We start from the raw sequence: 27,375 nt of genomic DNA, 5'->3' as shown, positions 1-27,375 counted from the left end.
AAACATAATGCAAACAGCCAGTTGTGTAATGAAAAACAACACAGGGTTGAAGGAGGGTTCCAGCCTGGTCTCAGCAGCAGATTAGCTTATGCCCTGCAGCGTGAGATGGGAAATATGTTCCTCACTATTACAGTTTTGATTCTGTATTTGTATTTTATATGGATTTTTAAAGAGACACAATATAAAGCTTTGGTTTAGAGAATTTCACTCTCTCTCTTTATATATATGTATGTATGTATAACTGTACACATATATTTCCCCTGCCAGACAAGGAAGGGGTGATGTTTGTTTCTAGCGATGGCACAGTGTCTAGTCTGGAATCTAGCAGAGAGAAAAAGCACACAAACAGAAAAACCGTGTTTTGGACTATCCCAATACAGACTATATCAACTGCAATCCCAAATACATGTCCTTTCAAGAAATTCTAAATGACCCTTTTTTCAGCAACCATCCAACTGCGCTGCAGTGCACTGCGAGATTATTTCTGCCTAGAGAACAACATAGTTTTATTCATAAAAAGGTGAAGCCCATTCAGTTAATTGCTTTTTATACTCAATAAATGTTAACAGTTTATTCACTGGCAGCAAGCCAGGAGTTCTCCTCCAACAGACACAGATCTTTCAGATGCATCTTTCCTCCTGTATCCAACATACATGATCTCCTCCTCCCCTTCCCCAGTTCTTTACGTGCATTTCTGCACCATCCTCTATCTCAAACTTAGAGCTGCGCCAAATCAAGAGCAGCAGTGCTAAAGGGTGGTCAGAAAATAGGACAGCAAAGATTTTTGAAGTTAACAAAGCAGGATTCTGTTCCTACCAACTATCAAGCATGTTTCTGGTTTCTTCATGTACTGAAGGCCACGTTGGGTGATTGCCACTCACTTTAGGAATTTAACTCTTCAGATACAGCACAGCCCTTCAACACGCTTACCCCCAATGGCTTGTGAAATTCATGTGGAGAGATCCCGTCTCAGTTTATGTCAGCCCACTTGCTGAGTGGCAGGTGAATACCTAACCCACTATACTAATATATGGGGTTAGCTGTTCTGAAGATATACCTAGTATTGTGAATAAAGAGTAAAGTAGGCAGTAGGAACAAGGAAATCACATTTATGAGGACTTTACAAACTTTAGCCCACAAAAGACAGGAAAATGAGGCAGAACCTTTATATTCAAGTACTCGCTAAGTACTTTCTACAGTTAAGGAAGGCTTAAATTTGTCCATGTCCATGGAAAGTTTTTGTTAGTTGTTTGGATTTTTTTTTTTTTAACTTCATGTTATTTTCGTTAGGCACAAAATTATTTAGGCTCGTTATGATACAAAGATCTTGTGCCACCTTTTCAAGAAGACATCCAAAACATTTTAAATAAATATCCTGTATCTGTTTTAATGAAAAATGCCTTGGGCTGTATCCATGTCTTGTTCATTCTATGTATTTAACAGTGAGTTTGCCATGACCGAACTAAAAGGTACCTGATAAAAAATGGTTAGAGGGCACAGGCTGATATTTAAGAGGTAAGGTTGCACCAAGGTAGCTTTGATGGGCCATTTTGTATTGAGGATAACCAGAAATGACATTTCTTAAAAAGGTCTGGATTGCTAAAGAGGAGAAATGCCCTAAATGCATCAATGAAAACTGCTGCTGAGCATGACTGCTTTTTTTAATATTTTGACTATTTTCAAAGGAAAGACAGTCATGCTACAAATGTTTTTTCAATAAATCTCTGGCGAGTACTGGGCACTTCCAAGATCAGTTACACAGCATACTCTTAAAATGATTAAACTGTCTTGCACAGCTCTTTAAATGATAGACTGCTCAGAAAAAGCACTAGTGCCCCACAAATTAGGAATTGTAGCAGTAGTTGATAAGCTAGAATGAGCTCTGGGCCATTTTAGGACACACCTCACCCTCATTACTGGCCTGCCCCTCTTGGAAAAATTCTTCCCCTTGTGTAAGGTCATTCAACTAGATTAAAATATCTCACTGTAACGTTACCTCTTTATAACACCTCAAATACTTGGGTATAGAAGTGCTCATTATGGGATGAACAACGAGCTTACTTTTATATGCACTGCATAAAGATACTACCTGTATGATTTAGTTGAAAAGAGAAAATTTAATCTATATTTCTGGGGTAGCTCTATCTAAAGTCACAAGTTGCTATGACAGAATTTAAATTGTTTGAACAGTTCCCCTGCTCCCTTCTTCAAGTTGTTATTAATGTCTATAATTTAGGCCTCTGTGTTGCTAACACGCATGTGGATATCTCGCTAGTCACACGAGTAAAGCTGCATAATTAGGCAGTGGTATAATTTGTAGCCTCCAACTCTCTCCCACTTCCCTTTCCCGATGCTCCTTGAAGAGACTGTGATTTATGTTGGTGGCAGATCGTGCTAATGTTACTCACAGAAATACCCTTTGCCTGAGATTTCTTTGAAATTAGTGACAAAAATTAAACCTCCTCGCAGTCACCAAGGATAGGGACATACCACCCCAACCCCTCCGCCACCCACACGTGGGAGGAGTATGATTGTGTTGCTGGGATGGGAATTTGGGCAGGTGACCAAATGGTTAACTATGCTTATCCTTTCATCCTCCAAACTGACAGAGACTTCTTTAAATTCCCAGAACTCCTTTTACAGAATCTCCGTTTGACAATTTCTAAACGTGCCCCAATGTGTTCACTGAGTTCATCTCTATTAACAGGAAATGAAACTGAAGTAAAGAGGAGCTCTTTGTGTTGACTGCAAGCATTTCAGGTTTCATGGCAGACTGTGTCTTCCAAGTGCCTTTCACATGGAAGAGATAATGTGTGCAAAGAAAAACAAAATTGTAGGTTTAGTAATGTCAAAATCTGATTTATGCCAAAATAGGGATGTCAACAATAGCAGAATAACTGACAAGTGTTAAATTACCCAAAGTAGTAAATTCTGTAATTATTTACCTCTCTGGCACATGATCCTTAACAACCTCCAGACCTAAAAGGAACAGCAGGAACCACACACATTTTGAAATTCAGCATTTTTTCTTATTTTTGAGAAACGACTTTTTGGCCCAATTTTTTTTTTTTTTTAAATACAACTAAGTGCCACCAACAGCATTTCAAATAAAACATCCGCAGCAAGCCCCACAGCTGAATGTGCTGGGAGCTGAGTATACAGTCATCTGCAAATGGACAACTTTAATTCGATTCCTGGCACCACTGGCCACGCTGAGAATTATTCTATCTCCTCACACCAGGGGTTTGCTCTTTTAAGCATTGCTCCCTGAAGGGAAGGAAAAACTAGAGAAAGAGGATTTCCAATGACCCTGCACAGATGAATGAATGTGTCAATGGTGAATATTGGTTCAGCTTTGAAATAGGGAATCCTGCAGTGGTTTCTCTGCTTCATCCCCACTACTGAGTTCCACTGTGGACTTCAATGTGTAGGAGGCCTTTAGGGGACATATAATAAATGAAAAAAAAAAAAAAAAAAAAGGGGGTGGGGGAGAAATCAATAAAATGGTTTAAGAATAATAGAAAGGCATTTTTCTAACTATAACCTTTAAATTATTTCTTAGATAGTTTTCTCACAGATGTGCATCTCTTTGGCCTAGCTGGTTACAGAAATTGGTTTAAAAAAAGCTTAAATAAATAAGGGGTCCTTACCAGATAGCCAACATTAAAGGCCAGTGTGCTCTTTCAGCACATTTTTAATTTTGATGGGTTTTCATTTGTCCACTTGTTTGTTTCTGGTGTAAAGATGATGTAAAAACAGTTGTGAAATCGTGAAATTGTTAAAGCGCTCTCTGTTTCAGTGTGAGCTTATTCCTTCGTTTATGACTGATTTCACAGCAAAAATGGTAACACACACAAACCAAACACGGAAGGGAAAGATGCCTCTTCTCACCTGCATAACCCTCCTTTCTCACCTGCATAACCCTCCTATAACTCAGGTAAACATAAGAATGTTTGTCTAAGCAGTAGTAGAATACACATTTACTTCTACAAGCTTTTTAGTTCATTTTCATTCAACTACTATCAATCAGTCTCACCATGGCACAATATAATTTCCTAATCATGCCAATATTCATGCTTTTATCTCTTTTTAAATCCAAAGAACATATATTTCAATAAGATGGAAGTCTAATTATTTAAATATGATGTATAACAACACTTCTCTAAGGCCGTTTCTTTTATGAGTTTTAGTTCCTTAAAATTGCCATATAATTTAAACTTTATAGCAAAATTTATATAAAAGAATAACACAAGCTTCCAGTAAATAAGGCTTAATTGTTAAATTCCCAGTAAGTGCTGCTTTTTCCTCCCTTATGTCTACAATAGTTCTATTTGTTTCTAAGAGCAAAACCAATATATTCAAAGCCAAATGTACTACTTCTCAACATGTTAAGAAACACAGAGGAGCAAGTGCATCTTTTTTTCTTTTACATGTGATAACTTTAACACGTAGGAAAACAAACAAAAAAAAAACCAAACAAAAAACCCCAGCAACTCTGCACAGGTTTCTATACCTTTGAAAATGAGGTTGGCAGTCAATTGCTTTCTATAGCTGAATGCATGCTCTTTAAATATAATAATTTTATGCAAACTAAAGGTTCTCATTATATAATTGCTAACAAAATATTTACATCTATCTCCATTTTAATGTTGCTGAGAATTAAAAAAAAAATTAATGGATATATAAAGGGACATATATTGGACAATTTCAGTCATTAATATAATATGCAGATACTGAATATTTTTGGATACTCGGGGCTATCAGCTGTAAGTTTCACAGATATCATGAGATATGATCCTGTTTCAGCTAAGAAAGAATTTGGATAATCGGATTTATATAGTCTACAGCATTTCCTAAGGACGCTGCCTGGGATTTGCCTCTTTTTAAACAGTTGAGATGTTAATGTTCTTTTAAGACTATTTTTTAAATACCGAGAAACATCTTCAGGAAGAGCTGTGCTGATTTCCAATTATGTAAAAATTAATTTGTTTAATCAAGCTACAAGAAGGACGAGAAGTTGAACTGGAAAAATTCCATCACATTAAGTAAAGGATTATTACTCACAAGAAATATTTTCAATGTCAGACAGACTTGCAGCCAGAAACTAACTATACTTCTTACAAAGAACTCTATGTGCCTGTCTCTCCTGCCTGAAGAGTTTTTCAGAGCCCTCCAAAACAGCACCAAAATGAACTTCAAATACAGTGTTGACTTGCTTTTTAATTTCATTTGCTTTAATCACAGCCAAAGAGATTTCCAGGACTAAGGCTTAAATAAATAGAGTTACCTTTTATAAATGTGTATTTTCTTTTACATGGTGTTTGCACTGGAAAAGGAAAGGAGATTCCTGACAAGTTGCTCTGCCTCTGGTCTCAGGATTGTCTAATAAATAAGGATATTAGTTCATCTGGCCCACTCTCAGCAATATGATAATGTTTCCCTTTTAAAAAACATTTGGAAACTTGTAAAAAAAAAAAGGCTTAATGTTTTTATGTTGTCATAATGCATTAAATCCTTTCATTTTAATATTCATGATCATTATCAAGTAAATTCTGTTGAAAAAAAGGGAACAAAATTTTAGCATAATTTTGGGATGATAGTGGTACAGATGAGAATTGCTCCCATAACCTCCTTCTGAACGGTGTTATATGCAAAATAATCCAAAATGAGTTGCTTTCCAGTCCCTTTACAGAATACTTGACATCCACTGCTCAAGTGTTTCAAACCTGCAGTTACCGACTGTAATAGTGCACAGATGGAACAATATTTATTCTGTCAGTGGAAACTAATTAGGATGACACTAGCTCTGAACATTAAACTAGAAGAAAAAAAAAAGAAAAAAAAATCACACTTTACAGTGTGGCACATGATCTGTGAGTTTACAAATAAAAGCTATAAATTTTAATATATTTCTGTTACATGGGAGGTGTGACCATCTTTGCTGTTGCTGCTGCGCACAGTAGCCAGAGATGGGCTTGCAGAGGCGTATCTGGATTTGTGTACAAATGCCCACATCTTTACTGTTAATCCACTTTGCGTCAGAAACTGCATCCCAACAACTTCCACTCTGCAAGAAGAGCAAGTCAGACCTGCAAATTATTTCACGTTATTCTTCAGTCAGCCACACTGCCCCTGTCACCCAGACATCACCCCCCTCAGCCTGTGGTCCTCCAGGTCCTAGCTGTGCCAACGCCATGAGCTGGGCAGAATCGAACTCAAGTCAGGGAGGTGGCCAGTCCTACCATTCTGCTTCTCCCCCTTAACTCCAGTTGCAGGCATTATGAAGTTGGCTGCCCTTTAGAATAAATGATCCCATTTGATAAATCATCAGGTCTGATATATACATATATATATATATATATATGCAACCTCCATCCAAGGACTGACTCACAGCTGCTGGAGACTCAAGATCAAACACGTGACCTCAACACACAAACTAGTGATTTTCAAAACCTCACTAGGGATCTAAACCTGCATCTTTTGGTGCCTGAATACCTTTAAAAGTCTTCTGACATTCATGAGCTTGAATAAACTCGTTCACAAATGCTTAATGCTGTGAAGGCCTACATGGTACAGCTCAAATTCACAAGATTAAAAACACAGCGTAGAGCATGGTAGTTTGCTATTAGACTCAACTATTGGTTCAATTGTCTTTCAGCACTGTTCCCTTTAAATAAATGGACATGTCAGGAGAGAATCGGGTTTGATGTGCATACGTATTCATGTAGATCCACCATCCTAACATCTTAATCTATAATAACTAACCTTTGTAGGGAAAAAAGAAAGATATATATGCTTTAAGCAATGTTGACTTTTGTAATTTGGAATGGAAAATTAATTGAGACTGAAAAAACAGAGGAAAAAAGAATAACAACTGCCCACAGTTAAGCAAGTGTTAACATTTTAGAAGTAATGCATCATAAAAAAAGTTATCCCAATAATTATTGTTCTGCTAATACAAGGTAAACTGGGCAGAAACAGAACTGCCTGAGAAGGTGAGATCTCAAAGGCTTGTCTGTGCAGTGGCATGATCCATCCCCTAGAGTTGTTTAAAAAAATATATTTGGAAGTGATACTTTCTGCATTGGTAGTGTTCTTTACTTAGCGTCTCTCGGCAACCACGAACATGCTGGTGCAGAAATTCTCTTTGACCCCATCCATATTACACAGAAAGTAATGATAATGAATATTCTTTTCATAAACTAGATGGAATAGTTAAACAAACACTTCTGCAACAGTTCCAGCTATAGCCACTAGTCTAATAAAGGATATTATCTATGTCTACAAATCTGGCTTTTCTCAGATCAATGAGACTAATTCTGAAATTTAATTATTTTAATCTGAAAACATATTTTAGAGAACCTTATAAACTGGGATACTAAATGTGCTCCATAAGCTTTGTTTATTTATTGATATTCATGTCAAACTGCAAAGGCTACTAAACTGCAATCTTACATTTTAAAATTTTTTTTGCAAACTTAATTCAAACACAGGGCACAACTTAATGAGTAAACCTGCAAAAAATGATGAAGTGCATCTGACTTCTGACTGATGATAATATCATCTGTGGATGCCAGATAGTATCTCTACTGAAACCATACCTTGGCTGGACAATAAAGCTGGAAGTTACTCAAGTGTATTGTAGCCAACTGTCAGATTTAAAAACAGTCACAACATACTATTAGTGGCATTCAGCCAATCTCTTAAGGAACACAGTGACCCGAACTTTATTCTGAAAACTCAGTTTGAAAGCAAATCTATTCCCTAAAGTAATTTTCAGCACTGCTTAAAAAGCTTGGAAAAATCAGATTAGAGTAAACCAGGTTATGTAGATGTTATGAGAATGTAACTTCTAAAAATAACTTTATGGATCAATTCAAGTAAAATTCAAATACAAAGATCTCACCTTTCACACAGCCCTGCACTTCTATAATTCTGGTCCCAAACTATCAGATTGATACAGTCTGTATAGTTAGTATAGTATTTAGAAAGCCTAGGATATAAAACAACTCCCGTGCATTGAAGATTTATGCCTTGAGAGGCTTATGTGAACACATTACATACAGTATCTGATAGAACTGCTGCACTGCATGCTGTATTTTTGAAATTACTATGGATGCCTAAGAAAAAAATTAATATTCTCTCAAATAAACAGGTACACATATGTATTACTATAATCTGTAACACGGCAACTAAATTTCCTTCCATTTATTTTATGCAGTATTCCCATCATCGTTGTAAACTTCCATGAGAAATAACACAGAATCTTACAGATGAATGAAAATAAAAAAGGAGATAATGCTAAATACAGCCAATGAATGAGGTGCAACCATTGAAAACTTGCCATAATCACAGAAAATACACCCAGGTAAATGCTTAATAGAAACTCCTATGAACTAACAGGAGTGACACATAATCAATGAAACTCCTATTAAAGCATTATTAAGATGTAACCTTGTTTATTCTAAGTAATATAAAATGTACCCACTAACACATAAAAGCCATCCATGCACTGTACCCAGCCTATCACAAAAATGATCAGCTATAGTCTAAAGGAAAATGTTCACAGATACTTCAGAAAAAGAAGCATACACTACCACTTCAGTATTTTTGGTCCAGAAAAATCACTTAGAAGTTATTAATGTATAACAGCATATATTGAACTTATTCTTTCCAAACAGCATTGACTGAATGTCTCTGTAAAATTGATTCCAAGGGACAGCAGTTTACTACTTTGTGTATTCAAATTAAGTTACTGCTTAGCTAAAATATCACATGCAAGGAAGAAATGGAGTTAGTCTCAACATGTGGCTAAATAAGATAATTTGTTTCATGCATAGCAACTCTACAGACTTATTTGTCTGCTGATTCATGATATCTAGCTTATAACTGTAGCATTAGGAGCCATTTATACAGGAAAAGTACTGTGCTTAGTTTCACTTTCACCTCTCTAGTGAGGAAAACTATAGCAATTTAAAGCACCGCTTACCTTATTCACACTACAACTGAGTCTTTGAAAGGATTTTGCCAACATGCAAATTAAGGATCAAATTTCTTTTCACTCTTTATCACACAGCTGTACCACCAGGAAAAGAACAACACAGATATACTCTCAGTTTCAACAAAGTAACTTATGATTTAAATGAAGCATATTTATCTGTTCAAAATTTTTGGTGCCATCTATAAAGTCAAAATTATGCCTAATGCCATCAGGTGTAAGTGTGACAATAGAAATATTTCACAGCAAGTACTTTCCCAGGGCAAGTACAAATTAAGGAAATAATGAGCAATCGCAATTCCTGTTGTAGTCAACAATTCTCCTCAAGATCATCACCAGCTTCCCATTGAAAAATACTGACCATTACTCAGCTTGAAATCGGGGAGTTTTTGCTTTGAGCAAGGTCATTCTCATAGGTAGTGTACAGTGAAGCAAAGATAATAGTCGTGTTGTAACCATATGTAATATAATAGAGAATGGTGAAAAAATTCTAATTGTATTTATCTGATCTCTATCTGCAGTGTTGCTAAGTATATCAGAAAATGTAAAACTAGTAAATAATGCAGCAGAAAGTTCCTCAATATAAAATGAATCTCCCCAATTACAGGAACTCAAAAGAAAAAGAAAGTTGTAATGGCATTGCATAGACTGTTATTTTAAAATTTTACTTTCCATTTCTACAATTTTCAACCTTTTGGCTTAGGCTATTTTCTCTTTGAAAAAGATACCCCCAGTAGAATCAAAGAATTTCATCATTACTCTAGTTATTTGATGCTTTTCTGCAATTTTCTTATTAAAAAATACCTGTGTTAGCATTGTAAGCATCTGAACTCTCTTTGTTAATTAGTTACACGTAAAAAATGTCCTTCCAAAAACTATTCTCCGCAGTACTTCTTTCTTCATCTGTTCTATGAGATAATGTAGCACCGCGGCATAGAAAAATGAATAAACACCTTTTGTGGCTAAAACTATACATATGTTCTTTTATTAGCTTTCCCTTTCTTCCTTCAACATAAGCCACAAGACATTTTGACTTATAATTGCATTTTTATTTTGACATGTTTGTTTTATGATATTTGTTTCTTAAATCTCTTTCAGAACTCTGCAGAGCTGATATACACATCAATGTCTCCTCAAAGTAACAAAAGTGCAATCCAGTGGAATTAAATGCAGTTGTGTTTTGATGCTAAAATAATCTTATAAATACAGTTTCACTGAGTAACAGTGGTGGGAAAATCTCAGGAGGCTCAAGCAAAATCTGTTTGGTTCAAAGATGCATCCTAAAATTTTGACTGTTTTCTACTGAAAAGTATTCCCCTGTTCCCTCACTCTCCATGCAAAAGTCGTTCATTTAGAGCAGGCTGGTTTTACACCTCAAGAAAACAGAGAAGAGGGCATCCTGAAGATGGAGAGAGGACAGCAGCACTTTTTCTCATAGTAAAGACTGTAAGGTACAAAGAGGATGATTTTGGTATGAACTATTTGTGGAGAATAATTGCGAGCATGTAGAAAGAACAAGAACTAGGACAGTGTGTTTTAATCAGGGATGCAGGAGCACCATTCCTAGTTCTAAAGAACCCCAGTTCTCACACTCTGGGACAGTGATTCACTTCAGAAAAAGCAAAATACTTTCCTTCCTCCTCCCCATTCTACACAGTAACTTAAGAGCTATCGATTCCAAAGCAGGCTGAAGTCTGGGAAATGTAACAGCTCAGGCATAAATCTTCCTTCCCAAACCCTTCCTACCTGCCATGATTACTATCAGTCATTCTTACTAATGAAGAAGAAAACAAACATTTCTGATGTCTTGCTGTGGGGGAAAAATACTTCCTGCAAGATGTACAGATGGGAACTTACATGGCAAATATTATTTCTCTCCAGAAATAATTTATTATACTAACAAATAAAGTGGTCCAGGTCCCAGTCTCCAGCCTTGAGGACAAGTGGCACAGTATGGAGGTTAGTGGTCTTGAACCCACACTTGGGTGTATGTCCTGGCTCCATTTAGTTTATATGATGTAGCCTGGGAGACTCCAGAGGAACAGCAAAGCTTTGAAGAATGTCACTGACATTAAGTTGCTTAGTAATGTCAGTGAAATATATATGCCAACATCCTATTTATTAGACATTTATTTCTTCATGTGTAAGATACACGGTAGGTCAATTTAAAAACCAGTGAAACATATTCCAAGTTTTCCAGAAGTCTTCACTGCAACTTTTTATAGTTTAAAAAAAATTATGTCCAGAACAGAGGATGAAAGATCTGTCAAAAAAACAAAGGATGACCCCCTTTCAGAAAGGCAAATCTTGAGTTTTATTTTTGCAATACAGTTTGCATCTACTCACTGTTTCCCTAAACTTCTATTGAGATCTCTCTTCTTCCTTCATTAATGAGTGCACATCTACGCATATATTAGCTGTAAACTAAAAAAGAAAGGAAGACTGTTGGGAGAGTCACATATTTTCGACATCTGGATTTAATTCAAAGGAAGGGGGAAATCAAGAAAACTGGGATACAATAATGGCTTAAAGAAGAGAGGGGGAAATACGATGGACATCTAGAAGAAAATACCAATTTTGATGCAAATAATCATCAGTTAGATGGCATGGTTCATGAATAGACTAATTAGGGAACTGGATCCAATCAGTAAGAAATACTTTTAAGGTTTGTTGCTCTGAATCCTTGCATTCTTAAACAAAATGGAAAAGTTTGAAGTGCTGCAGGATGTAGAATGAGCTATTGCAGGAAAGCAAAATACACTGAAACAGTAGTCAGGGCTGGAACACAGATACTGAAATGCATGTGTTCTTTAGAAAAAACAAAAATAGACAGAAAAGGGTGTCTGATGACATTATAGACTGTGAAGACATAAAAAGGGATATGTTGGATAAAACACTGGTCATGTCCAAATCATAGACATGGGGGGGGGGGGGGGAAAAGTGTGCTGGAGCAGTCCTAGAAATTATGCATTAAAACTCCCAGATTATATCTGGACTTGGAGGGAATGGGGGGGGGGGCACCAATATTTAAGGGGGCAGAAGAGGTGAATTGATCCAGACAATAGTTATTCTATTAGTTCAAGGTTTAAATACATATATATATATTGCAGAAAAATGGGATGCAGTTGACAATAGGTTTATCAAAGGTATTCAATGGCAAGATAATTTCTTTGATAATATGGCTGATTTTAAGCAAAGGAAATTACTGAATCATCTAACTGCACATCTGCATGTATATGATAGGTTACCTTGTGCATTGACAACTGGAGAGACAGAAATTAGTAAAAGGACTGTAAATTACTTAAGGAAATAATAAAAGGGATATAATGACAGACAGTATTGAAAGGGCATCTACTGAACTGGAGGAAGCTTGGTAATGAAGCTCCTCAGAGATCAGTTTGCAAAACTCCCTTAAATTCATTACTGAATATGAATATGACATAAGAAGTAGGAATACACAGTGGAAACTTGCAGATTACACAAAATTAGGAGGAGATTACACAAAATTACCACCAGTAGAAAGAAAAATCAAAATATCATACAGGTAAAATATCATGTTCCACGTAAACACAGGTAATGAACATTGAATGTAGTAGTAGTAATGAATGTAGTACAGTCTGAGTTAACAGTGAAAAAAATTGCTACAAGTTGAAACTTAATCACAAAGAAAAGGGAAAGGAAAAAAACTGAAATGTATAAGATGATTGAAAGATGGACTTTCACCAACTAGTTTGATGTAAATATGGAAACAAACTATGCAGTTGTAAAATACAAACAGGCAAAATTTTTTTGCAGAAAGTATTAATGTCATTACACAGTGAAACCTTGCCAGAACTGTAATTCTGATTTTCTTCAGGGAAGATGAATTTAAACTGGAAGAAGAACAGGGAAAGGCTATAGGGATGACACTAGGAATGAAGAGTGTACATTCACAGAGAATAAAAGACATTGGCTTGCTCTACCCTGCCAAGACTGAATAGGAATATGATTCCTCTGTAAAAATATAATCAGCAAAGCATATACACTGGAGATGAACTATTTAAGTCAAAAAGACAACATTGGCACAAGAACAAATAAGTATAAAACAGCCATAAATAAATTTATGCTGCAAATTAGGAGATTTGTAACTCCCAGGGCAGTAACATTATTGAACAGCCAACCAGAGTCCTGAAGGACAAAAATAATTAGCTCATGTTAAGACACAGCTTTATCATTTTATATTATAATATATAGTGACAGTAGGGGACTGGACTTCAAGATTCCCTAGGCCCTTTTGTATTTTATATACCCATCTCAGAAGGGTTACAGAGCTGCTCTTAGCCTGTGGAAAACTGGCGGGACTAGGCCAGTGATGAGAACATTAAGAGAAAGACAGGAAATTTTAACTTGGCGCAGAGCCACACTAAGGAATGAACTATCGCTTCCAAACGGGCCAGCTCTTCTATATGCACCTCAGAGAATGGGAAAAGTCCATTTCTACTTGTGCATCTCTATATGTGGGTATATTTCAAGATGATTTTGGGTAGGGAAAGGAGTAAATAGAAATAGTAATACATTTCTGCTCAGTTCTTCAGCATAACTCGCTTCCTTGTCCCCAGTTATCTAAAGGTTAAGCTCAGAACAGCATTCCTCTTTAGATATGCGCTGCCAGCTTCATTCCTATTTAAATACTAATGCACTTTTTTCTTTTCTTTTCTATTTTTTCTTTCTTTATTTTAACTAATAATGATTCACTTGTGCCCTCTGGTATTGGCACTTACACTGCTGTATGATAAAATTATGTTGGGTTACATGCAGAGACCTCCAAAATATCCATTTTGTAACGTGTTTTTCTGTTGGTTTTTTTTTGTTTGGTTGGCTGTTTTGGTTTTGGCTTTTTTTTTTTTTAAATAGATATCTTCAGATACTGCTTAGAGATTGTGAAAAGTGGTTTTCCTTTTATGAACTTTAAGCATGTGGCAGTGATCAAATGGGTACAGCTGTCCTTTAAGGACATTGGCAATTATTGTCATCATACCTCCTGTTAGGCAGTTTAAATTGCTTAAAACTTTGATAATGATTACTTGACTGCATTTAAATGAAGGTCGTTTACCCTTCCATTCCCTACTTATATAGCATCTTTCGTGCAACACGCCTCAAGGCCCTTTCCAAAGAACACTAATCAGTACACAAAATTATATTGAAGCAAATAACCTTGTCACAAATTCCATTACACAGTAAAAGCTAAATAAAAAATAATAGCTTTCCTGTCTATATTTAAAAATATATATCCACTTAGTGTCAAGCTTTTCAAGTAGAAGAGAATGCCACAGAAGAGCACGGATTGTACTGCACAGCAAGGAAATGAAAAGTAAACTATTGCTTCGACACGCTTAACCAATACTTGCCCTACCTTACCAATACAATGGGCAATTGCAAAAATCAATATTTTTAAAATGCTGGCTCATGTTAAACTCAGAAATTTTCAATGGGAATTTCAAAGGAGCAGCTGAAGCCATGTCTAAGAGGGCCAACCAGCCAGTGGAACAGAAATTGCCTTGTCTTGCAATAATAACTGTTTTAAGGTTTGATTGAGGCAAGACTAGCATCAATCTGACATTTACTTAAAGGAGAACTGTAACCATTTCGCTCAGCCTGCCAGTTCAAAACGGAAGAAGGATTTCTTCCCATAAATAAAGGTAATTTCTTATCTATGTACACATACAACCTCCTACACTAGCTCAGACAAGTGAATGTACTTCCCTTGCTTGCAAGCCTAGACAGGAGAAAAGATGACTGATAATGTCACTCCCATTCCATAGTGGGCTTGTTGGCTACTTACTGGTAACCCTGACACTGACTGTAAATACAGCAGTCTCCACAAAATCCAGCAGGCTCTTTGAGTTGCTACAAATTGACATAGAGCAAAAACATCAATTAAAAACAGCCTGGAAATTACCTTTCTTCCTAACCAAACAAGTGATTTGATGCACTTCAGTGGCAAACTCAGCCCTTGCCTTGTCACAGGTCTGGAACCATAACAGAAACTGCAGAAAAACTATGCACACAAGAAGCTAAAATGACAAAAATCTTAGTTCACCAATAGATGTAGCATTGTAATTATAGCATTATCTGTGCTGCAGAATATCACACACACCACAAAAATCCAGTGATCGCTCTTGCAGATATGTTCTGTGGTAGTTTCTCATCTGGAAAAGCAGAAACAAAATGAAACCAACTACAACCCTTCTGAAGAGAGAAAATACCTGAAAAATCAGAGGACAAGAGCCACCCCATATCCCATATAATTTAACTCTTTTTTTGGCTGACAGAAATATAACAGGGAAGGGGAAGACAAGAAAGATTAAATACAAGGGAGAGCAGTAAAGATGTCCAGAAATAAGAGAGACTCACTCAAAGCTCTTACTCAAGTATTTGCATTATTGCTGATTTCAGCTTGTGAAAAATGAAGAAGTTGAGGAAATAAAATACAAATTAAAGAAGCGAAAAAGAGAAACAGAACATTTGGAAAACTCATTTTAAAATTAGAGAGAAAACAACTAAAATACAAATAAATAAAACTTTCACTGCACAGTAATCCACAAGATGCCTGTGCTTAAAGTGATGAAACAGTCTTTGTTCAGAGAGTCCCAGCTGCCAACATTTACACAGAGTTTGGCATACTATACGGTGATCTTTTCACATACAAAAACAAACACAATTTTCTTTTGGAAGCTACAGACCTCTCCTATAATTCCAACTGAAATGATTTATTGGCCAATTGACACTTCTTGAATTAATTCTTCTTCAAGTATAACCTAGGAAATTCCATCTCCTATCAGTTATGTCAAATTTGACAGCCTCAGGTGAAATTTCTCCTTTCTTAATTATTTTATTATCCCATTAATTCTCCCAATCCATTAGTCACACTCCCATGTCCCCCTCTGAAAAATTTCTCTTCTTCCTGGATGTCTATACCTTTCAAGAACCTCAAATAAACAATGTCCTCCCCTGGCAATCTCTTTGCTATACTAAATATGTTTCACTACTGTCATTTCCCTTCAGAAACTAACTAGTGCTTATGCATCAGCTTTTCTCCACCTTTCCTTTAGTGACAATTCCAGAAGGAACAACCAAAGTGATCCTCTCAGAGCTAAAGGTAGAGGTGTCTGATTTTCTCTACTGTGTGCTATAATAGTTACATACATGTGCTTCCCCACCCCCCACCAAAAAAAGCACTTTTGAAAATTGTACATTGCAAACCGTATCTTAGCTGTTGCCTACTGTTCCTCTATATGAGTGTATTGGTTTTGTGTGGCAAGGTTTTGGTAGCGGGGGGGGTTACAGGGGTGGCTTCTGTAAGAAGCTGCTGGAAGCTTCCCCTGTGTTCGAGAGAGCCCATACCAGCCGGCTCTAAGACGGACCCGCCGCCGGCCAAGGCCGAGCCAATCAGCGATAGTGGTAACGCCTCTGTGATAACATTTTTAAGAAGGAAAAAAAGTTGGGACGGCGGTATTCGGCAGCCGGAGAGAGGAGTGAGAACAGGTAAGAGAAACAACCCTGCGGACACCAAGGTCAGTGAAGAAGGAGGGGGAGGAGATGCTCCAGGCGCCGGAGCAGAGATTCCCCTGCAGCCCGTGGTGAAGACCATGGTGAGGCAGGCTGTCCCCCTGCAGTCCATGGAGGTCCACGGTGGAGCAGATATCCACCTGCAGCCTGTGGAGGACCCCACGCCGGAGCAGGTGGGTTCCCGAAGGAGGCTGTGACCCCGTGGGAACCCCACGCTGGAGCAGGCTCCTGGCAGGACCTGCGGATCTGTGGAGAGAGGAGCCCACGGAGCAGGTTTTCTGGCAGGACTTGTGACCCCGTGGGGGGCCCACGCTGGAGCAGTCTGCCTGAAGGACTGCACACCGTGGAAAGGACCCATGCCGGAGCAGTTCGTGAAGAACTGCAGCCTGTGGGAAGGACCCACGTTGGAGAAGTTCGTGGAGGACTGTCTCCCGTGGGTGGGACCCCACGCTGGAGCAGGGGAAGAGTGTGATGAGTCCTCCCCCTGAGGAGGATGAAGCGGCAGAAAATAACGTGTGATGAACTGACTGTAAACCCCATCCCCGTCCCCCTGTGCCGCTGGGGGGTTGGTTAGAGAATCCGGGAGTGAAGTCGTGCCCGGGAAGAAGGGAGGGGTGGAGGGAAGGTGTTCTGAGATTTGGTTTTATTTCTTATTACCCTACTCCGGTTGATTTGTAATAAATCAAGTTAATTTTCCCCAAATTGAGTCTGTTTTGCCTGTGAGGGTAATTGGTGAGTGATCTCTCCTGTCCTTATCTCGACCCACAAGCTCTTTGTTATATTTTCTCTCCCCTGTCCAGCTGAGAAGGAGGGGGAGTGATAGAACGGCTCTGGTGGGCACCTGGCGTCCAGCCAGGGTTAACCCATCACAATGAGGTGACAATAAAAGATGAAATGCACCATGTTGCAAATCTACCGATTGAAAAAGCAGTGTGTGTTTTGGTGGCCGTGCTGAAGGGAAGGGCATAGTACAGATACCACTCTCAAAACTGGTGATCTCTAGGACAGGCTGCCCAGGGAGGCTGGGGAACCTCCATTCCTGGAGGCTGCCAAACCTCAACAGGACAAGGCCCTGACTGACCTGGTCTAATTTTGAACTAGCCCTGCTCTGAGCAAAAGGTTGGGCTGGATGACCTCCAGAGGTCCCTTCCAACCCAACTTGCTCTCTGTGAATCACTTAAGAGTTTCATTCCAGAAATACAGTGTAATACCTCAAATCAGCTTCGTGCTGAATTCCCCATTAGATCTTGTGCTGTGCTATTATTTCCCTTACAGTCTGATACCAGATGCAAGAAGTACAAAGACTGGATCTCTTCTCCCAGCAGTATTGTTAGGAGATTTAGGAGATTATTCAGCTTCTCCTGGATGGTAGCCATTTTTACAAATTGTGAGAACAGAGAAGATGGATGGATCACACTGGAACAGGGGAACAACCTCAAGGGAATATGTAAGACAATTATCAGTGCAGCAGCCATATCACCTGCAATGGGGTAAAACATGGAACTCTCCATTGTTTTGGATTATTCCAGAAGGATAACGGTCAGCAAAGCCAAGTATAGCGTCACCACGTTTGCCAAATGATCCCAGCTCTTTCTGGAATACAGGTTTCAGTTGTTTTTGAGAAGGGATATATTACTCCCTCCCAACATTGGGGGCAAAAATGGAGCCTGCCTTGTCTCTGATATCTCAGTCAATACATAACCTAGAAACACTGCTGTCAATCTAATGCAGATTAGAATTGGCTGATTTTTCACTACTTTGTCTAATTTTTCTCAAGAATACCCTTATTTCTGCAGACTGAATTGGAGGATCATATACTTCATTTTCTTCAAGACCTTACTGTCCTTTTGCTATTCGGTTATGGCAAATCATCAAACCACTGTAATACTGTTTCCCTGACACAAGGATCAACTCGGCGCTTTTGGGGACAGTCCCTGCTCACAGCAGTATAGAGATTATTTTAGACACAACTGGAAATGGCAGAGTCCCTTTGGGGTTGGCTTTCACTAGCCTAGTATCTAATTCAGAATAAATATGCTAAGAACTCCAAGTCAAGTGTAGTATGCTCCAATAAAAAGGAAAAGAATAAGAAATAAAACTATTAATGGCAGCACAATAAAAAATAAAAATAAAAAACCCACTCAAAAATAAGTAGCAAATCAATTAAGCACAAAACCTGAGAGAACAAAGAGGTGCTCAAGGCTACCAAGTGCCTAATTCTAGAGAGTGCATTCTTCAAGATATTGAGCATCACAGCACTGAGTTGGCAAAATAAGTATATAAATCACTGCAAAACCTTGTATGTTTTCCAGTAGGAACGTGCCTACCCTGAAGTCAAATTGGAATTTCTTGAATTGGTGTTTAGCAATCAAGACAGCAGCTTGCCAAACTGGCTCTTTTAAAATGCTTTTCCTTAGAGAAGATTCACATTGGTAAAGTCTTCCACAATTACATTTCCTCTGGAACTAATTAAAGGATAACATTTTTCACAATCATGTTTTAAAAAGCTGATTTTCAAATGTTATAAAGATACAATTAATTTTTAGAACTTTAGGCAAGGCAGTCAGAATAATACAACACTGGAAAGTATTTTCAACACAAGTTGAAAATATACCAAAAAAATGAGCAGATTATATGCTCTCAAAAGGAGGCCAATATTAGGATTTCTTCTACCATTTTTTTTTAGATTTTTGAATATGTCTAGAAAAGGAATTCAGTTTTAAAGTCAAAATTATTTAAAAATGAAACATTGTCATATGTCATTCAACTCTTAAATCTTACCCACTCAGGAAGAAAAAAAAAATCTTAAAGTTTTATGGTTGAGGATGCAGTAATTCTTTTGATTATCTGACAATCACAGGTTTTGATTATTTGATAATCACAGAAGCAGGCAGGTTTATTTTTTACTTTGCTACAAATGTAATAAATATTATTGCCTCTGCTACAAAAGCTCAGAGACTCTGACTAAAGATTGCACATAATTCCCATAGTATCGCCTTCATTGTTGTATGTCAACCGTCATGCCTCTCAGCTGCTATCATACGATAGATACTCTGTCTTAAAGGCAGTCACCGCAACGCAGCCACTTCAGGAGTAGAGTGACATGTGCTATTAACACATGGCAGATTATGATCCCTGTGCAGAAGAATGCTGTCTATCTGAAAGTACTACTGAAGAAATACAGGTGATCTTCAGTAAAAGACAAACATGGCATCTTCATGACACAAAAAACAAACCATGCAACCCAAAACTATAAATGTTTAAGACTATAACTACTTATGATCTCACTTATTCAAAAGCTTGTATATCCAGTAGCAAGGTAACCTTACTACACTGTCTGGAGAATTGGTTTAAGATATCTCAGTGGGACTTAGAGTATCCAGACATAAACTGGCTGAACTGTTAACCTGAAAGAAACCATTCAGTATTGCCCTAGAATTAATTAGTTCCACTTTAACATGGAAAAGGGTTTCAGTGGGAAAAGTGCCAGAATGAAAGCCATCAAAACAGACCTCTGGTAATCACCAGAGAGCAGGAGTATTAATCTATCTGATTAATCCGTTGAGCTGTAATAGTTCCTCAAGGGCAGTGTGATGAGTTGGTAAGTGAACCTGGTGTCATTCTTCTGTCCCCCGCTCCAGAAGGATACAGGTCTGTACAAGAAAGCTTGCTGGCAACAGCAGTGCTTCCCATTTGCCCTGATAAGAACTGGTTGAAAGCAGCTGGATACTTCTCCAGACCCACCAGATGCTACCTTTGCTGAAAATTTTGCAATGCTTTCACCAGAACCATAGTGGCTTTGGCGACATTAAGCAGGGATTGAAGCACTTGAGAGGCATAGTTAGCAATGATACAATACTAGAGCTATCATGGAAGCCAATCCTGGTATAAGAATAAAATATATTCTGGTAAAAAGGTCTGTCAGAAGAAGCCTCCCTGCCAAGGAAGCAGCAGAGGTTTTTGACAACCAGAGGAGAAAAGCTACAGAGTAAATATGATCATAACTGACTGTACAGCTACTGTTAGCCTTTTGCCACATTAAAGCGGGTGTGCTACGTTAGTACATCTTAAAATTTTTGGCTTCTGCTGGGTATCTGAATGTTGGGAGCCACTAGGTCTGGGGAGGGAATGAGATTTCACTGTATTTAAGAGAAGATTCCCCACCCCCCCTTTCAAAGAGGATAAACATGTTTATCTCATCTTCTGGTCCCTACAAGGAAACTTATTAAAGCTATCTAAAACTGAGATGCTGGAGAAAGCATGATGGCAGAGACAGTGTTATCCGCCAACCTCCAGTAAGGATTTTGGTGACTGAGCAGAAATGTTTATGGTGTCAGTAAACTCCTACAAGCATTTGGACTGACACCCGTGGGCAAAAACTAAGACAGATGCCAGCTATTGCCAAGGACAATCTGCAATTAAGAATTTCACAGAAAAAATATGAGACAAAGGGAATAGACAGTAAATCAAACAAACTGAAATAGAGAAACTGGAACAAAAATTTAACATATCAAATTATTCCAAGAAAAGACAAAATTATCCCAGTGACTTAGATTTCAGAAAAGTTGCTAATGCTGAATCATCAGGAGCCATAATTTCATCTATCCAGGTTCCTGATGTAGGAAATGCTCACACAATTTCTGTCACCTTTTAAAAAGACAGTATTTTCTACTGAACTAAACAGAAATCTATCCTATCTTAATAAGCTAGTATCCACTTGGCAGCTGCATATGTGTAGAATATTTCTAAAAGGGAACCAGGTCGCCAAAGGGAGCATCTCTTGAGCATCTTTTCTTTTACTCATTGACTTCCTATTTTTACTCTGTGTATTACACACTTTCCCCCTCGTGTGTTGGACACCTCGGCTCTGGAATCACACTGGGAGTCAATCATTTTGCAGTCTCTGACCCAGAGTATTGATTCAATGCTGTGAAAGATGCCATTTAGTTATAATCAGTAACTAAACTGTAAAACTATATTATTTATTACTTTCATTCATTCACTCTAATAATATGACTAAACACCTTTAACTTCATTCATTAACTCTCTACAGTAGCCACGTCATGCCAGCAAGACAAAAAGTAAACAAAACAAAATTATAAAGTCCAAACAGGCCTTTTGGAGCATGATCAGATCAGGCTTTACAATGTGTTCGCCTGTGCAAAATAATAGTAGGCAGCCCTTTAATATCCTTCTTTGAAAGCCAAATTTAGCTTCTTTACCTATAATTTTCAAATGGACACATGCCATTCTCTTAACCATTCAAAATAGACTTGTTTTCTACTCTTTCTGGCGTCTGTATACAGACACCAGACTCCCATGAAACATCCCATTAGTCCCACTGCTGAATTCTGGTTTCACCTGATGTCACCTTTCATTACCACAGGCAATTTAAAGCTCAGGCATTCTGCCATAGCTGAGGAGACATAAAAGACCAAAAATTACTTTAGAAAAATTATTTCTCAGAAAAAGTCCGGAAGAATTTATAAGTCTCCTCTCTCCATTATTTTTTTTATCCCCAACAGCAATTACTCCAAAACCTGAAGTGTTTTCCCATTTATTTAGCCTCGCATTAGTAATAAAAAATATTATTTTCTTAACTTTACAAGCCTATAAGGCATAAAGAATATTTTAGATAAATACAAGGTGAATTCTGATGGAGTCAATCCCCAAGCTTGGAAATGATAAAAATACTGGTAAAGAAATCAGTTCTATCTTCTCTTGCATGGCTACCCCATGTCTTGTCAATCCAATACAGATGGGAAGAAGTAAAAACAGTTAACAAGTATTTTCAACAAAGAGGAGAGGGAAAGGAATTGTCATCATCAGAGAGAGAACATTTAATAAAATACTTTAAACAGAAATTACTTTAGTTACAGGAGACCAATAAAGATGGAAAAACAAGCAATCCAAATAGCATGTCGATGGACCTCAAAGCTTTTCTCTTGCAGAGCCTAGTAAAAGAATGCACCGAGAATTACTTTGCTTTATACTGTTCAATCATTCTGTGTTTGTATCTCTATGATGAAAGGATGTACCTGATGGAATAAGTCCCAAGTCCAAGAGTCTTTACTGGACAGTCTGTAGACCTGAATTATGAATCACTTTACCAATGAACCAAGTTTCAAATGGTTGCCTTTTTGTGGAGGCTCAGCACAAGACACTGAAGGGGCCAGAAAGTACTGCCTGAAACAGTTATCATCCCAACTGTGAAGGATAATGAAAAGAAAATCTTCCTTTGGCATAAAGAGAAAAAACAATATTATAAAGATATATCTTGAAATACAAGCCAGACATTTCACATTAAATGGTTCCTGTCTATTGTTAACTTCAAATGAAGTTCTAGGACGCCGCCTTCTTCCTCCCTTTTAAAATTCTATTAAACAGATCAAATTCAAATCATGAAAATCTCATATGTATTAGAATGGGAATAGTAGCTTCTAAGTTGAGAGAAATAACTCTGAAGGAGGAAAAAAAATAAGTTCCCTTACCCCAAGATGAATCCTTTAGTCTCTCTTCCTCAATTCCATCCTTCTTAAGATGAAGCTTGGAAGAAGAATCCATAGTTAGATGGATACAAGAAGTTACTCCCACCCATTAAAACGTATCTTTCAGCAAAAGAGAATTCAAGGGAAGAGTGAAAATGGTTTGAGGTTGAGCTGAAAGTTAGTTTTATAGCAGCCGGTCAAGAAGTCAAATCCAAACAACCTCTTCTCTTTCACTTTTATCAGAACAGAATCTGAGGAATGTTGTAGATCAGAGACACAAACAAAGGAATTTTGAACCCTTCGTATGCCTAAACAACTTGTCTTATCTAACTGAGAAGCAGTGGGGTAAATCTTCTGTAGTAACTCATACTCTTTGCCTAGGTATTTGTAAAGTGGTCGTACTCAAATATGGATAACCCATTTAAACAACAAGTTCTTTGGGATCCTTAGGGTTGGATGAAAGTCTAAAATGACAGTATTTAGCTAATATCTACAGAGAAATTATGTGGAAGGGCTGTGGGGAACTGAGGTTTATAGCAGGAAAGATTGGGGACTTGGACGCTGTATTATGCCAAGTCCCACATGTGAGTCATTTCATTCTTTCCTCTGGATGACTGATTAATCCCATTCCACTACAGCAGCAGCAAGTTGTAAGATACTTTACAAGTGCACCAAGCTATTCCCAGTGCTATTGCCAAACAAAGTAAGAATATTTTCTTTGATGTGAAGAAAAGTTACATTCCTTCCTCCTTCAATTGCCAGCAGTGTTGAAAAACTACTTCGGTGAATGGCTAGATATCACTAAAATCTTGTTACACAACATATCCGAAATCTCATTCAGATCAAGCGACAGAGATATGGAGATCAGTGGGGGCAGAAAATAAGCAAAAAGAAAAAAGTGAAAAAGAGAAATACATTAATAAAGCACTTTCATGAAACCTTTCTTGCTTCTCAGCAGAGCCTTAAGCATGTCAAGAGTATTTTAAGTGTCCCATCAGGTACAGATAATTAAGAGAAAGGGTATGTGAAGAAATATACGTGAAAGATATTTTGTGCCCACTGAAGTGCTATGGCACAGGCACTGGACAAATGACTTAGTCTCAGAATTTCTCACTCAGAATCTGTGATGGCAACAGATCTGCCTTTCAACAACCATTTCATTTTCTTGGTTACTGCCCAAAATGTTTTCCAATCTAAGCCATGTTTTATAACAAATGTGTAAAGTTTCAGAGTGCTACAGAAAGCATTAAAAAAATGCAAATTGTACTACTGGTTAGTGCAGTTTCTATAAGTAGCAGTCATAATAAATAATTGAAATAACATGTACTGCTGATGCACAGTGAAGGGAGAAAGCCCTACTGCACCTGGCTGACAGAACTACAGATACTGCTGAAGACAGGAACATTACACTTTACTATTGAGATGTACAGTGCCTTCAACTGAAGACCAAATCCTAGCTGGCTAGAAAAGAATAGAATTACAGCTCGGTTGTGTCTGAGAATCCATGATAATCCAACAAATAATATTTAAATAAATGTTGTTCAAAAGCATTAGCTTCTCTGAAGATCTGTAATATACCAAGTTGTTGTTCTTCCCTATTTATGTGCTACAGGTATTGTAACAGCTCTTGTACTTCATAGCATACTGGAAGCTCAAGCTGTAGATGTTTTCCCCAAAGGTCTCAATAGTATGAACTGAAGCTCTTCCATAGCAGTCCCAAAAATTACTGCTCTTTGGCCAAGGCCCTGTTGACAACCCTCCACTCCAGGAATCCTTTCAGACTGTTTTGTGCTTTCTGGATGACATTTGTTAATTATGGGGAAAAAAAGATGTTTTATTTTACCTGCATTAGTGTTGCAGAAACAGCTATCTGAGCCAGTTACCACACTGGACTTCCTGAAAACAGACCAAAAAAACCAAGAGACGCTGTCTCCTCTGCTCTGTGCAAGCATATACACACACACACAACTGTTCTGTTTGCAGTAAATAATTAAGAGGTGAATTACATATTTTTAATAGACGATTTTCTAACAATATAATTGTTAAAATAGTGGGTGGTGGGGGAACCCGATCTCCAAATTCAATGGGATAGCAATCTTTCCCTTGGACCCTGAGCTTATCCCTTCAAGTTACAAAAACAAAAACCCCAGAGAACTGGCAAACAAATTTATTGCATTATTGTTGGCATCAAAACAGAGGAACTTTTAATCTATCTCAGCTGAAATCACATGATCAGGTAGCCTGGGGGGAGGGATCTTAATAGCAGTCAGGGCAAAGAGGAGAAGAGAGCACCTTTCCTCAGCCTGGCAGCAGGTTCTCCGCAGCTCTTCTCCACCATCCACCCAAGCCCATGGGGCCAGCAGGGTGGGAAGCGCAGCGGCAGTGGGCTCACAGAGGTAGTGTTGGGCATCAGGGCTCGGCAGTTCCTGACAGCCCACCCCAACTACAGCTATGGGCACACGCCACGGCCCTCCCGCTGCCAGCCGACCCCGCTTTTGATCATAGCGCATTTGAAGAGCTTTTAGGCTACTTCTGCAACAGACTGTGTGCTATTGTACTCAGGATTGGAAAAGATGACGGAGACAGCACTGAAAAAAGTAAATTGGCTATGAGCAAGTCCCTATCTCCTGTTTGGTATCGATAACATATTCCTTTAATGAGGGGCAGGAGAGAAGAAAAAAACCGAAACAACCAAGGAAGATGGAGAAATGGCTTTCATCAACAGAAATGCATACATCAGCCAACAAGCTGAATAATCACAAAATGGGGAAAAACCCTGATCCAAGCATTAATAATTCAATTAGTATTCATTGAAATAACATTGATTTTAATTAATCTATTTCACATCACTTTTCATATCCTATGTGCTTTCTATTACAGCTTAAAAATCATTAGTGTATGAGCCTGCTAAGTACTCATATCTTTAAAAATAACAAAAAGGAGACACAAACTTGCCAAATAAATATTTTAAAGCCTCCAACAGTCAATAAAGAAAAATGAAATGTATTTGCTTGTCACTGTGCATTACTAATATGGAATACACTAGTATGTTGCCAGCTGTATTATACACATAATTTGATTCACTGGAACTTCAGTATATTAAAATATTGGTAAAAACTGTATCAGCCACCAAAGTATATACTTATCAGCTTGTATTTGCACAATACAATATCTGGCACTGTTCGGTGACTGACTGAAGCAGAACACTTTTCATTTATTCTACTGCTCTGAGCTCATCCAAAATACAGAGGAACAAAAAACCATGCATGTTTCTCTCTGAAGTAGGCCCAGCAGATCGATAGAGAATATCTATGTCCATCACAGAGCTTTGCTGGAGATGGTGTGGAACAAGGCACATTTCTAAAGGAAACTCCAAGAGCCACTGTAATTCCTAAAGCTCTGTGCACCACAGCCAGCCAGAGCCAGCACGCAAGAACTGTGCTTCTCTGCTTTAGAGAAATTACGTCCTTTCTCATGTTGGGTAATGTTGACACTCTGGCCTGGGCCCTTCAGCAGGGTACTCTCCCAGTGGGTCCCTACCAAGATGGATAAAAGATAAAGAAGAGAGATGCACAGGCAAATCCAATTTGATAGAGAGCAGCAAGACCAGCCTGAACTGCCTGGTATACTAAAATGATTTTGTAAAGAGATAAAAATAAATATGCTCCTCTTTACCTTCTCCTGTCATTACCCTTCATGTCATAGTGATATAGCGAATCCACAATTATTGTTATGATTTATTTTATTTTATTTTTTTATTTTTACAATACATTGAGGAAATTTCTAACTTTGGATGCAGTCTGACGTCCTTCTACCTAGCTGGGTAACTACAAATCAGAGATACGACAATCCAAGCACTTGGTTTTTAAATAAGGGCTTTTGCTTCCTATAGGCCTCTAATTAAGCTCAGTCAATTTTTATTAGTTTCCACAGGCTCAGATTTCATTGCAAGGCAATCAAAATACTTTAAATCTTTTCACTGTCAGTCATCCATCTTTGCCCAAGAGAGCCTTTCACATCACAGCTTTTACCTTATTCTCCAACAATGCTCATACTTGTTCTCTTAATTGATACTTGTTTACACTAATGATTTCTGCTATGTGTGAAATACTTTTATGTGTAAAATAAACTGTAAGTAGCATTTCTCCATCTCCACCCCAAACTCATTATCTAAATGCTACAGGTTACTCCACATTTCTATATACACAAAACACAGAAGTGCTGATTTTCTTATTTAGTAACAGTTGTGGTCACCTTAGGTGTGCCGGCAGTTCAGCAAGGGGCACAGCCTGCCACTGCACATTATCACAGGATAATAGGACAGAAGAATTTACATTCCAG

At 37.9% G+C, this 27,375-nt stretch overlaps 1 protein-coding gene across 3 annotated transcripts in view; it reads right to left on the bottom strand.

The window, feature by feature from the left end:
- FIGN (fidgetin, microtubule severing factor) overlaps nucleotides 1-27,375 on the bottom strand; it is a 105,955-nt gene that overhangs the window by 25,721 nt on the left and 52,859 nt on the right. Inside the window, exon 2 of one of the 3 annotated variants that reach the window (XM_052792865.1) lies at nucleotides 23,038-23,092. The exons of the other annotated variants lie outside the window; for them this stretch is intronic. Coding sequence (XP_052648825.1) covers nucleotides 23,038-23,092 — 55 coding nt within the window. The remainder of the gene's footprint in view (nucleotides 1-23,037; nucleotides 23,093-27,375) is intronic. 3 annotated transcript variants of the gene reach the window in all.

This window comes from Harpia harpyja, chromosome 7 (assembly GCF_026419915.1).
Source record: "Harpia harpyja isolate bHarHar1 chromosome 7, bHarHar1 primary haplotype, whole genome shotgun sequence".
Taxonomy (NCBI): Eukaryota; Metazoa; Chordata; class Aves; order Accipitriformes; family Accipitridae; genus Harpia; species Harpia harpyja.
Note: the sequence above shows the minus strand (reverse complement) of the source record. Positions and strands in the feature narration are given on the sequence as shown.